This window comes from Anas acuta, chromosome 17 (assembly GCF_963932015.1).
Source record: "Anas acuta chromosome 17, bAnaAcu1.1, whole genome shotgun sequence".
In the NCBI taxonomy this organism is placed as follows: domain Eukaryota; kingdom Metazoa; phylum Chordata; class Aves; order Anseriformes; family Anatidae; genus Anas; species Anas acuta.
Window position 1 is genome coordinate 7,430,825 of NC_088995.1, and position 13,961 is coordinate 7,444,785.

Sequence of the window (13,961 nt, forward strand, 5' to 3'; positions counted from 1 at the left end):
AACCCAAATTCTAATTTCTGATAGCTAATTCTTTTCTGTTTCATAAAAAACAGAAAATCCAGATCTACAAGTTTGTCTTGCTGTACTGCAATTTCTAGTTTTCACTGTGTATTATGAAGTGTGCCCCTAAATTCAGCTCAAGTTTTTGCAAAGGGCTCACAAAATATTCCTGCTAAAACATTAGAAAAATAACCTTTTGGCCTCCTGATAATTGATAATAGAATTAATTAAAAGAGAAAAAGGGGATAAAACAAGTCCACGTTGAAATATTAAAAATAAAATTTCTAAATAGTTTTGACTGCCTGTTCGTATCTCAGACCTTTGGAAATGGTCCACTAACCCTTGGAAATGCCCTTTCTGAGCAGCTATCAAGGTGAGGATAAAGCTCTCTCAGTGGATCGTTATGACGACCTTTTTCTTTTTTGATAAAAGATCCCCCCAAAAAGCATAACATCTAGAACAAACAGGTTCTCACATTGTTCTCAGTGACTGACTGACCACAATTGCAAACATTATATTTAATGTACTTCCTTCAGCTTGTATCATTGATGTATTTTAATTCTGTTGTGAAGCCTTATAATTCAACCATTTTTCCATAAATAACTTAACTGGAAAATGATTTTGCAATTAAAAGAGACTTTGCTGGGACACTACATCAAATCCAACTTTTTTTTTTTTTTTTACACTAGTGAGATAAAAAGATCTGAACACTTGTCTTCAGAAGCATGGGGCCGGTGCAACACACCCAAACTGGCCTTTCTAATTAGAATTTCTCTACACTACTCCAGTTCTGACTCAGCTTCATTTGTAAAAATAAACACTGTTGACATGTCTCAAGAACCAAAAGCATATCGAGAACACCAATGATTTCAGATACCAGCTCCCACCCCCTTTTCCTTATCATCCCCCATGCTATGACTAATTCTATTTTTGAGGATAAAACAAAGTGCATCCCTCCTCTGCATTAAGGTTTCACTGGAAAATCTCGTGGAAAATTCACTGTCACCACCCAGACATTACCTTTGTCAGCTTTTCCTGCAGCTCCTGGATTTTGGCCTGCTGCTCTGTGTTGATCTACAGTTAAATAGAAAGAAAAGGGGTGAGGAGGAGGGAACGAGGACAGGAAAGGCGAGTGGTAAAACCAAACAGAGAAAATTCTCTCGACTTATGATACCTTATTTATTTTAGTTCACTTTTTAAAAATCTTTGTTTCTCCCTATAAATTCCAATGCCCAAAACGTCCCTTCACAAATCCGCTCCCATTTTATTAACCTCTGGTTGTTTTCATATTTTTGTCACCAACTAGATTGTTCAATGTGACAGGGTATACTCAGCATTATTTTTACTTTTTATTTTCTATTTTATTTTTTTCTATTTCTATTTATTTTCTATTCATGAACAAAACTCTTATGTATCACAACGACAAATTCAGATTAAACATAATGGCCTGTCTTTGCCTTACTTGAGAGCACAACCCATCAAGCACAGAACACCAGAAAGGAGCTTTATATCAAATCAGAAATAATAATGAACCACACCAAGAACAAAAAATCCAGAAAAAAAGGGGCCGTGGGTGTGTGTGCAGGGATAGCAGGGGGAGGATGTGAGGCTGTGAATGCCACTGGCTAATCAAAGACACTCTTCGTTTCTGTGCATAGTACAAAAGACCCAGGAAGCAAACTCCAGGACATTAAAGTAGCATACCTTCTCTAATTTGCAATACAACTCTCCTGCTTCATTTTTTCCTTGATCTTTAACCTGTAACTTAAATATAAAATATATGAAAGTCTTGGGAAAAGTTTTAGTGCACTGGTTTTCTATCCAGGCATCACCTCATGCAAACTAAACACAAAGCATTAATTATGCTGTTTCAAGAGTAGAACCAAAAGGCTTTCTGTATTAGTTGTGCAATGCCACACTAATCTTTAGAGAACTCGTATACAACTTGTGTGTGTAAAATAACACTAGAAAAGCAAGCAAGCATCAACCCCCCTCTCCCATGAAGCCTTAAACTACCTTTTGCAATTTGTTGTGACATTCAGTAGCTTTACGTTTAAATTCTTCAGCTGCCATTCGGGACTCTCTTAACTCCGACTCATAAAGATCACTACGCCTGCGAGCTGAAATCAGATCCTCTTCTAATTGATTCATCATGAGCCTCATTTCTTCTACTTGAGCTTGATATTCCTGTGGTTGTGGCGGAAGGGTAGAAAAAGGCATTGCATTTTATAGGCAACAGAAAATATATGGAACTGCAAATCACAGAATGTACTATTTGTCTGATTGCAAACAAGAAGTCCATATAAAAACATGTAGAAGAAAAGTGTTAAATAAAACAATGAGAGATAAATAAAAAAAAATAGTCATCGTGTTCTGGTTTGAGTCTTTCAATTTTCAAGCTAATACATCATAGAAGTTAAAAACACTGCCTTTTTGTGAGTGGCTTCACTATAGAAACACATACGTATATCTTCATAAAAGTGATTAAAATTATTTATATTTCTGATCTGTGAAACAGAAACATGCCCTTGAGTTGATGTCTCTACTAAAGGCACAGATACTCCCTCAAGATATATTTTCCTCAGGCTAATAACATGATAATTACCACAGATCTGCAGTGTTTGGATAAAAGAAAAGAGGAGAAGCAGGGGAGTAGCAAGTATACTGTAGCTCCTAGCCATAAGTTATTTTCTCTTGACAGAGTTAAAGAGGAATGTATTGTTCTGTATGGGAAACAACCTAAATCAAATACTAAGAATTGTCTAAAAGATAATAAGTAAATAAATAAAAACACATTTCCCATAGAAGGCATTTTGTCTATATAGACAAAAATAATGATTTGCCATGCAGGACACTGCAAGAAAGGGCATTTGGATGGGGAAAGTGTGAGAAGAATGTTTGAACTGATCATCTCAGTTGCGACTGGGTACTCAAACTGACATAAGCTCATAAGATTTCTTCTTATGTCTTCATTGGAAACACAAGTCCAGTAAGTATACATTTTTATAAAACAACTGTATGCAAAAAGTATTTTTACAAAGCTAAGAACAAGTAGAAAATAAGCATATCAGGAGTTGGGGAAAAAAAAAGATTTTGAAGAACTGACAGTGGGGGAGTCCATCTTTCTTTCTATTTTAATATCTTACAATATTCCTGACTACCCCCATATTCAAAAGACTAATTGTCTCGTGACAAACTCAAGTTTGTCATCACTCCTTCCAGACAGCCAGCTGCCTTCAGATAGACGAGTGATTGCTTGAACACTGACCCTAATGTCAGCCTGTGATTCTCTAGCAACACAAGGACCTTACAATGCTGTTTAAAGAAGTTTGGCCTTTAACAGACAGTTTTACTGACCATTAGAGGGAGCGTGGCAGAAGGGGGTCTTAGGGTTCTAATCCCCAAACTGGCTCTGATTCACAAGGCAAACAGGAATTCTCTCTTTCCAGGCAGTCTCTCTATGGATGATCTTATTTTCTTGCTGGAAGCAATTAGAGCCTTTTTATATTAAGTGAGCTCAAATACATTAGCTCAAAATTTGCTTCACACAATTACATTCGTGAATGAAAGAAGCAGAATAGCTTGAAGGAATACACGGTCTGCTCAGAAATCATTATTTGTGAAAACTCTTCCTAAAATACTCAACTTTTATATCAGCAAACACTTGACCAAAGAATTACAGGTATGACTACAGTTGCCAATGTGAAAATTAGTGTTTGGGAAGTCAGGAAAATGGAAAGAGGAAATCAGAGATAATAAGTAATATTCCAGTTTTTCTTGCTTCTTGATGTTTTCAAGACCATCTTTGAATAAATCTCATGGCCAGGTCAGAAAAACAGGCTACTTCACTCATTGAAGACAGAACGATACCTCTTGAATATGCATTTGTCTCAGTTTTAAAACCACAATAATGTATTTAAGCACTTACTAATGGACAGGCAAGGCTTAGGGCAACTACCTGAACCAAAACGAGTCACAGTAGCTACATATGAATGAGCAGACCATATGAATAGACCTTTCTAAAACTATAAAGGTTCTGACACGTTATAAGTCGATCCATTTGTTCAATTCTTCACGATGTAATGACCAGTTAATGCTGAGTTAAAAATAAATAAATAAATAAATAAATAGCCACAACACTCTTCAAGTATTCCAGTGAAGTTGAACCTACTGTCCTGCCCTGAAAATACCAAATGCTTAATTACTGCTTTTGAAGGTTCTGATATGCTCTGAGTTTTACTGGTTCTGAAGAGCTTGGGGTTTTCAACACCAAAACTCTAAGGGACTCATCTATCTCACCTCCCATTTCCCCCAACATAAAAATAATGATCCATGTCTATACTGGCCAAGATCCACCTGCCGGTATGAGTCAGCAAAAACATTTCTGCATATCTTGTTGTGGTGTTATTGCAGACAGGTTTCAGATAGCTCACAAGATCCCCCAGATATGAAAGTCTACAACATATTACAGATCCATTTGTTGACCTAAGCAGAATTTTTATGTCATTATGGATCTTCATGAGATAAGTTAAAAGATTCTGGGACAAAATATTTGATTAAAAAGTACTTGCATTAGACTCATTTAACAAAGAAAAAATATACTGCTCAACAAGCTATTGATATTTATGATTACCAAAAACCTTCAACATTTCAACATTTAAAGCAATTTTGCTAATGAAGCACCAGAACACAGAGTGATGAATTTAGATCCCTTGAATTACATAAAACAACCATCCAGAAGAATGCTGTAGAAGTCTTTGGAGGCCTGCTCCATCCAGCGGGTTGTTTTTGCATTTCATTACTTTTTACATAAGTGTTGCTCCTATCTGGAGAATTATTACCAAGGTTTCTGGGCTTCCTTGTCTCAAACCCTATGAAATTATTCTGTTAACATTTGTAAAGTGCTTTGAAGATGAAACCCAGCAGATAATTGCAAGAATCGTTTGAATTCCATAGCAAATTTCAATTTCTTTTTCTTAATATAATGTGTTAATTCACAAAACTGAATGGGTTCTGCCGTGTAAATTATTTTTAGTCCTAAAAGTGTCCACGTCTGTCACCATATTTTCATTTAATTTTGACATTTTCTTCTTTATGAACAACACTACGGATTAATGAATTTTCACCCTTCTTCTGGTGGGATAAAATTATGAACACCTTTGCAAATGAATAGAGTTATGAAAGGCACAGTTAGACACCACAGATGCTATTTTGAAAGACTACTAATTAAGCATTTTAAATGGCCGGATAAGGAAAAAATATCAAAGCTAGTTCAGTGCTTTCCAAGGTTACGATTTATGAAATCTATTGTTTTGAAATCTATACAGATTGACCATTTAAAGCTGACAGTTCATTTCTAATGCAGCATACTAGTAAAGCATTTCAGTTTTCTCCTGAACTGCCTTTACAAAGTACCTTCAGGTTCAGGAAGAGAAAAACTGGAGGTTTAGAGTTTGTGCTTTCTTAAGTAGCGTCCCATTTTGTTTAAAACACATAGACTGGGAGTCATTGCAGTCCACCAACATACAATGCAATCCTGACAACAGAGCTAGAATGTGCCAAGAGTGCATATTTGTAGATAGCCACTCTGCTCCCCAAAGAAGCAGGTATACCTGTTCTTTGATCTCTTGCAGTTTTCGGCTCTGCTCTCTGATATCATGAAGTAGCTGTAGTGCCTTATCATCTTCCTGAGACACCTCCATCCGTGCCTGTTCCAGGCTTCGCTTTAAGCTCTGCAGAAAGTGAAATGTTCAAAATACAGTATTTTTTTTTTCAGATGGCTGTATAATAAAGACTTTTAACTATGAAAATTCCTCTTTGACCATAGAGAAGCATTAAAAAAAAGACAGCAATGATGGAACCATAAAAAAATCATGGCCAGCGTGTCTTTTATCTGGATAGAAGCAGCCCATTTTATAAACAGCGTTTACTACACTGAAATCTTAGTTCAAATCTCTACTTCCTCACATCAGTTTAGAGACAGAAACCAAACAGAAATCACAAAAGGCATCTATTATTGACAGCATTTATCCATCTTTTATCCAGAACTATTAATTCACAACCTAGATACAATTCATCTTCATGTTACTAACAACCTTGTCCATTTTTCTTGTTACTGTTAAGTGAGTTAAAACCTTTAAATCATCGTTAAACTTTCACAAAGGACAGAATTGCTTCAATATCTCACCACATACTTTACCTGCAAATTTCAACAGACCGGTAGCCCTCCTAACAACTGTGGATTAATCTTCACCAGAAAGACATAAACTTAGTTTTATTTATTTACTTATTTGGCATAGGAAAGTCACTCAACCCAGTTTTAAGACATGCTTCCCAACAAACAAGCCCATCAGAAATGCTTCTCAATTCTCTGAAACAGTGCATTATCTGGATTTTTGTTCTTGCTAGGAGAGAGGAAACAGACTAATAAATCCAACTTAAAATACAAAGACTATTAACTGGAATGAAAATACCCTCCCTGGAATCATGCCAGGACAACTGGGCAGACATTCCCACTCCTATGAAAAGTGCCAAATGATATTTGAAGACATGGTTTTAAAGCCTCATTTTTATATTGTATCTGAAAAATAGCAGCTGTCCTAGCATCATCCCTGACGTTATGCTGAGGAACTCGATCTGTCTGTACTCAGAATGGCATGGCTTGAGGCAACACCTTCATTTCCTAATCATCTTATTTGCCCTTGAAGACGTCTGTCTAGGTAGTGATTAGGCCCCATCCTCTTCTGGCTAAGAAACCTGTAAGAAGCCAAACCCAAGTATGCTCTAGCACAGCTAGACAAAAAAAAAAACAACACATATTTTCAGCAAGACCAGAACATTAGTTATTCCTGTACATTTTAAGCAAATAAGCATGAAACAGTTTGACTAAAATTATCAAACAAGCCTCTGCAAACAATTTAGCGCTCCATTTTCAACAGAGAGCCTCTTGTTTATCTTCTCTCCATCATGCACCCTGCTGAAACCATGATGGAAGAGAAAGACAAAGACCACCAGATTTCAGGCCTTCAGAGGGGAAAGGACTGGTATAAGGGCTCACACTGCATTCTGTGATATATGTGGCCAGGTCCTGCTCCAGGAGGGATCGCTGGGTCTCAGAGGCTTTCAGTTCCACCTCCTTTTGGCTAAGTACAGCCTCCACCTCTGACACTCTCCGGTGCAACCGCGTCATTTCCTGCTCCATCTGCAATAAATATCAAGAGGTTATAAAGGGGTCTCCAAAAGCTTTGTTAACTGCTACTTTCAGAGCTCTGTTTGTCAGGAATTTGTCTCCAAGAGACCTCTAAGCTATATTTCTCCAAAAGGTGTTTAAATTCCAATACCATTGTCTCTGCTCCAGGAATGCACAGTTCTTCTTAAGGACAAGTAGTAAGTCTAAGTCACCCCATTCATTCAAGCTGCTTGTTCATATTCAGTCATTCTTCGAACCCCAGTTAGCAAAGAAGCCACAATCATTTTTCACCTGACTTGCAGAGATGGGTCACTTTAACCTTATCCCAAATCCATGCTGGACCAGGAGATGGTTTCCCCCCATCTCCTTGTCAGGAGCAAACGGTCAAATCCAGAACAGAGCAAGGAGAAAAGTAATTGAACTCTCATAAAAGTCTCAAACAAGCAGTGAGTTTCAAAAGACTCCACCAGGTTCCCTTTATTGGAGCACAGCAACTGTTACAAGATGTTCACCGTAACCAGTGACGTGACAGCAGTTATATAAGCAGAAGCTGATGAGTTAGGAAGAGAGAACCTCAGAACAGTGCTGCTGTAATTGTGCATATGATGAAGAGGAGGCACGGCCTGCAGGAAGCAGAAGTCGTCTGTGTCACGCTGAGAAATGGACTGTTTAAAATCCAGAGCCTCTTCTTGTTAAGATAAAAGGATCTAGAGCAACAGCATGGCCTAAATTCATCTCCCTTCGTATTGGACAGGAAGCCACCTCACTGAAGGAAAAGCATTTTGCCCACCACGAATCTGGATGATCAGCAGCATCTGACAGATCCCTGGACATACAGTGGTTGCAGATTCCTTGAGCAATGGAGACGGTCAACTGCATAAATAAATACCTTGTGACACTTGTCCTGTGCGTCTTGGAGTTCTTTGCTCTTGAGAAGAAGTTTCTTTTCCATGGAGCTGACCTTGACTGGAGAGTCCACACTTGAAAAAACAGATCTAAAAGAGCAAAGCCAAACAGCACGTGAATATAGGCAAAAGATGAAGAAATCTGCATTTATGCAGCCTTGGTAAAGTCATTGGACACTTACACAACAGTTAGAAGAATGGTGCAGCAACCACATGCTAACAGCTGTCATTTCAGATCAAATATACCATAAAACCTGATGATACTATATCATTATTAAATAATCTATGCATACTTTAGTTAAATATTAATATTTTCCATCAGTGACTTATGTTAGAGCACTAAACAATAAATCAGAGCCACATTTTTGCATAACTCTCGTACAGATTTGTAAGCATAACAGAAACAAAGCTTTATGGTCAATTTAACCATTTTGGAAGGATAACGTTTTCAGAGAAGTGCTAATTTTTTGCACATCATCGTTAAACAGAATTTTAAAACTATAATTAAAATACGAGAGCCCTAAAAATTTTGTGTCACAATCTGCACCATAAGGAGAATTTCATATCCTTAATTATCTTCCACAACTCAAAATAGAAGTAAAACTTTCCCAACCTAATTCATATTATCCCTATGAACTCAGTCAATATCAATGATTAGTCACACTGCAGAACTTCAGAGTTCCACTTAAGTTTTGTTTGTTTGTGTTTTTTTTTTCTTTTTTCCCATGAGACACAACTTGCTCAAAACAAGTTGACTCCAGAAAACAGGGAAAAATATTTACACTTTCTTAAGCTTCCTATCTACATTTAGGAAGATGACCTTTCTGTTAGTCTAAATTCATTCTAGAAAAGGAAAGGAAGCCCCTCAATGTTGTGGAACATTTTTAATGATTTGCAGTCTTAAATATGTACATTTTAGCAATAAAAAAAGAAAAAGAAAGTGCACACATCAAAACATAACTTCAAAAATCACATTTTGCCTCGCATAAAGTGATTCAAACTAGATACTGAAGCAGTTAATGATGGAACCAGTGTTAACTAATGTGTAAAAACACAGAAGTACAATGAAGGTGCTAATAAAAGATCATACAGTCTGCCCACACATTGCTTTCTGCTTCTCCTGGCCATAGTTTGGTATGCAGCCAGTTATCCCCATGGAGAAAAATGAGCTTTGAGCAGCTCTCTGCATATAGCCACACACCCACACACAGCAGCAGTCTCTTCTTAACACCAAGGAAAGTTTGATTCCATCACCACCATTTTCTGAGAAAAAATCCGTTCCTAAATCCAAATATATATGCAGCATAGTCACAAAAAAAATTGATTTTTATGAAAATGGCAAACCAACATGTATGTATCAAAATAGATCTTCACTACCACCACCTTAAGTTGTCATTAGGAAACACAGCATTGATATTAGCAAACAAATACATCAAAATGCGCCAACTGTGCCTTGAAAGTTCTAACCTTAATCATTTCTTCAGAAACCTAGTGTGGAAAAACTTAAAAGAAAAAGTCCTGCATGTCAGGACTGATATGGTCAGGACTTAGTAAAAAAACAAAAGTTAGAAGTGAAAGCTTTAGTAAAGCATTCCTTTAGTCCTGGTGCAATCGGTCCGATCTGTCAGATTATCATATTTAAAAATCAATTTATAAAGCGTGTCTATACTCCTACAGAGAAAAGGCAACCATCTGAGAAAGCTGCATATTAAATCCCTTAACAGCTGGGTGTACAAACAAGGCTAAAAATGAATAGTTGAGAAAAGCAGTCTAAAAATACAAATTAAAGCTCACATTAACTAAAAAAGACACTAAGGAATCTGCTTTAAAATGTAAATCAAATATATGTAAATAGCTGCAAATGTATATTGAGATGAGTCTGGAAATCTTTTGATAACTAAAAGTTAGCTTTACAGGCCTGAACTGTACTGGCTAAAGCAAACTTTGTTTTTAAAGAATTATAGTTTCAACACCAGGCACCACCTTTTTATTTTTTTTCAAATCTGAGAGATTACCTAAGAAAACTCTAGTCAGTATTCACAAAACTGATTTTATTTGTTGTTTGTATTTTACCTTCCCAAAGGGGCCCATTTTATTTGTTATTTTCCCTTATTTATTTTATTTGTTATTAAAGCGATCAAAACATAATAGTGCAGGCACCATTTTGCATTTCAGAAGTATCTCCTAACCAGCCAGCATAAAGCCTCAATGTGCACTGCAGCCCAGGAAGTACCGGGACAGATTCAGACAAGAAGACCCAGAGCTCACTCAGCAAAGACACGATGCTCAGTCGCAAGGGATGGCTTCGGGACAGGATGGCACGCAGCAGAATCGCGCTGACCGAAGTTTGAATTTCATGAGGTGACTCTAGAGGGAGCTGCTCCTCAGGGCTGGTGTAAGGAAGGAAGGAGAAGGATACAGACTAGAACTACAGTCTTTCCTTCTCACCCTTGTCTAAAGAGGGGAAGAAATTCCCTTAAAAATACACATCCTAGTAACACAACCGTTTTCCTGCCATGGAAACTAGTATATCTTACCCCCAAGAGCAGCTAATTTCAGTTAGCATTGGACACACAGCTTTTCAGAGATAGCCTTCCCCAATAATACTTTTCTTTGTACAAATTATATTGGAACGACTCCATGAACATCCACATAACCTTCAAAGTATCAGAAAAGGGACAGAGAGAGGAAATCAAGAGAAATGGAAGAGTGATTAAATTAATAAGCCTTGTCATGGTGATATAAGCTCTCAACACAGCATGACAAGGTGGAAAATGCCCACCTTGCTGGGGCACTTATGTTCTTCCTCAGTCAGCAGCAACTCCGAAATTAAACGCAAAGTCCAACATCAAAAGCCATGTTGGAAAGCTATCATCTAGGTTGGTACCATCTCAGAGTATTTCGTTTAATTAACTGCTACATCTGGATCAATTATTTTAGCACAACAGAGCAGTTTCTGCTGTTTCCTCCGAAGTGTGAAAAATAGATTAACAAAAGGTAACCAGCATACATCAACAAGAACATTGCAATAGAAGATGGAAGAAAAAAAAAAAGTCTATAGTACCAAGTGCTGATAGCGCTGGCTGTGCCAATTTACTTTCAAAGGAAGCACTGCCCACACGTCTAAAAAAACAAGTTAACTTACAGCTGATTATCTAGCGATTTCACAGCTAGATCAGCAACAGCCTCAACCAGCAGAGCTATCAGAAATGGTGCTAGTTGTGTAAAAGCGCCTCCAGTCTTAACATGGCTGAGGAGAAAAACATCGGTATGGGAAAAGCTATAGGATGATTCTGGGGCACGGAACTCTCTTGAGCCTCTCCTGTACATCTTACCTCTTACCTTCCTTTGTTCTTTTATGCCCCTCTCAAGCTCCCAGCTCACCTGTGCTTCTTCCTGCTCACAATGATTGACACCATCTGTCCTAATCCTGGCCCCCACACAGCATGCCTATAATCTCATCCCCCATCCCTCATGCTCTATTCTTTTTAGCATTATACTCATCTGTACCTTCCGCCCCCTCGTAAATGCTTGCTCAGGCCTAAAAAAAACAACTAAAACCAAACAGTGATACCATCAATCTGTGAATAGAGCAAGCTGAAGCAAAGCATATTTTCGGTTTGCTCGTCCTCTGTTTCCTCTCTAATCTATCTTTGGTGAAAGAGTTTACCAGAACCTACAAACTGTTGGATGAAATCAGTGATCTTTCCTTTTGGAGGAATGGCCTCATTTTAACTTTCAGTATCTGGTAACGATGATCATGAATCCACTTCAAATCTTAAATAATTTTTAAAATCTTGAAAAATGCCACTTCTTATGATTCTACAGAAAAGATCTGGGCCATGTACCGTAGCCTTACAGACCACTTACAAGAAATATTAAGATTATATTTATTCTATGCTGAAAGACAATTTTGAAAAGCAAAAACCCTTATCAGCAACTGAGCTGGGGTACTAGTCCCACTGCTGGCTGTGCCTATTAATATCTCTGAGTTCTGGTATTAACCTAATTTTTGTATCATAAGTAGTCAGGGCCCTTCAGTTATTTACTCCACATAAGAGACAAGAGAGAAAGGCAAAATTTTACATCATAAACTACTTTTTGTTAGAGTTTTATTATTGTATATTTGGTTAGTCCTATTTTTTGTATGCCTTAGGGCTTCTGCTTGTCACCTGCAGGGGACAAGAATAATTTTCTTTCATCACCTGATGCATATCTCTAGCATCTAAGGGTTTTTCTCACTTGTTCTAAGCGCTGGAGATCAGCTACAGTTAAGGACAGGAAATGAAGTGGGGCCAGCTTCTAATGGAATTAAACTCTCAGTTGCCTGTTATCTTGTCACAGTCACATGCTCGCAGCCAAACCAGCAGCCAGACAAGTATTTCTCTCCCAGATCAAGAATTCTGAGGCCATGATGGGAGGAGTTAGTTGGATAGATCCCCTGCAGCCTGATCCCACTTAGAATCATACTGGAGATTTATTTAACCAACACTTCACTAGAACAGGAACTTATGGCATAAGCTATGCCCTTGATTTCATAGAATGGGTTGGGTTGGAAGGGACCTTGAAGATCATCTCACTCCAACCCCTGCCATGGGCAGGGACACCTCCCACCACACCAGGCTGCCCAAAGCCCCATCCAAGGGGGCCTTGGGCACCTCCAGGGATGGGGCATCCACAGCTTCTCTGGGCATCCTGTGCCAGTGCCTCCGTTTAAAGCCATTCCCCCTTGTCCAATCACTGCACTCCCTGACAAAGAGCCCCTCCCCAGCTTTCCTGTAGCCCCCTTTAGGAACTACAAAGTTTCTGTCAGGTGTTGGAAAACCATGATTTCCCTTGATTGCTTCCTATGACCCATTATTGTTGTGCCTTTTGCTTATCTGTTTGCGCTCACATTTGTTATAGGTCCACAAATTCTTCCTAGAACTCTTGGTATGGGACAACACACCGAATATTATCATTCAGTGACCCTTCTAAACTACATGGTGACTATGTAATTTCTGTCAATAGGTCTAAGTGACTTAGGTGAACCCTTCTAACACTAAGTGGTTAGGAGAAAGAAGATTATGGGAAATGAGAACATTTTATGCTTCTGTCCAGTTTTTTGAACTGTCCTTTCCCTAAAGGAATTGAAATTCCTACCTCTACTGTAGCTTCTTACTATCCAATGAACAGGGTTTAACCCAAAACTTGGCTTGACAGGTTTTAAATTATGAGCAAGGAAAGTTTCAAGGACCTTGTTAACGACACCCTGCAGTTGCCTGGCCTAACTGTGAGCAGCACTAGAGGCATTAGTTGTCATGCTGCAGACACAGGAAAACAGATCTGCATCACTTAGCAACCATAAGGGATAGACTTTGCAAGGAAAGGTTTTAAAAAGAAAAGATGTGCACAGATAAACTTGATGACTTAGGACTTTGCAGAGAAAGCATCCCAGGATTCACAACAGATAAGCCTGACCTCCATTTACTGCTTTGTTCCCCATCAAGAATGTGATTTTCATGGTAGTGTGGACAGAAACAATACTGTAATTTCCTCAGTAAAACACATACCCAAACAATATCTTATAAGTATGAAGTTATCTTTACCTCCCAGGGTTGCAGCGATACTGAGAATAAACTAGTCACTGCATTATTTAAATACAGATATATGCAGGTCTATGTATATTCTTTGCCACATTTAAATCGCCTTCTTTAAGGATGTACATCGAAGTATTTATACCTTTTGACATAAAAACAAATTTATCAAGATTGTATTTAAAAAAAAGAAAAAGAAAAAGAAACCACTAAGATCTACTCCTATCAAAGTCATTTTGGAGGAAATTAAGTACATTAATTTCAGCTCAGGAAAGACCAGGCCACACGAAG

The 13,961-nt window shown here is 38.0% G+C and overlaps 1 protein-coding gene across 14 annotated transcripts in view; it reads right to left on the bottom strand.

Annotated features, from left to right (window-relative positions):
- The window catches only part of CIT (citron rho-interacting serine/threonine kinase), a 120,576-nt gene that overhangs the window by 43,043 nt on the left and 63,572 nt on the right, over positions 1-13,961 (bottom strand). For 10 of the 14 annotated variants that reach the window (XM_068653781.1, XM_068653780.1, XM_068653778.1 and 7 more), the window contains 6 exons: positions 8,079-8,184; positions 7,058-7,201; positions 5,613-5,732; positions 2,017-2,187; positions 1,705-1,764; positions 1,021-1,074 (listed from right to left, as the gene is read on the bottom strand). In XM_068653781.1, the coding sequence (XP_068509882.1) occupies positions 1,021-1,074; positions 1,705-1,764; positions 2,017-2,187; positions 5,613-5,732; positions 7,058-7,201; positions 8,079-8,184 (655 nt within the window). The remainder of the gene's footprint in view (positions 1-1,020; positions 1,075-1,704; positions 1,765-2,016; positions 2,188-5,612; positions 5,733-7,057; positions 7,202-8,078; positions 8,185-13,961) is intronic. The other 4 variants (XM_068653777.1, XM_068653768.1, XM_068653779.1 and 1 more) reach the window with 1 other exon arrangement.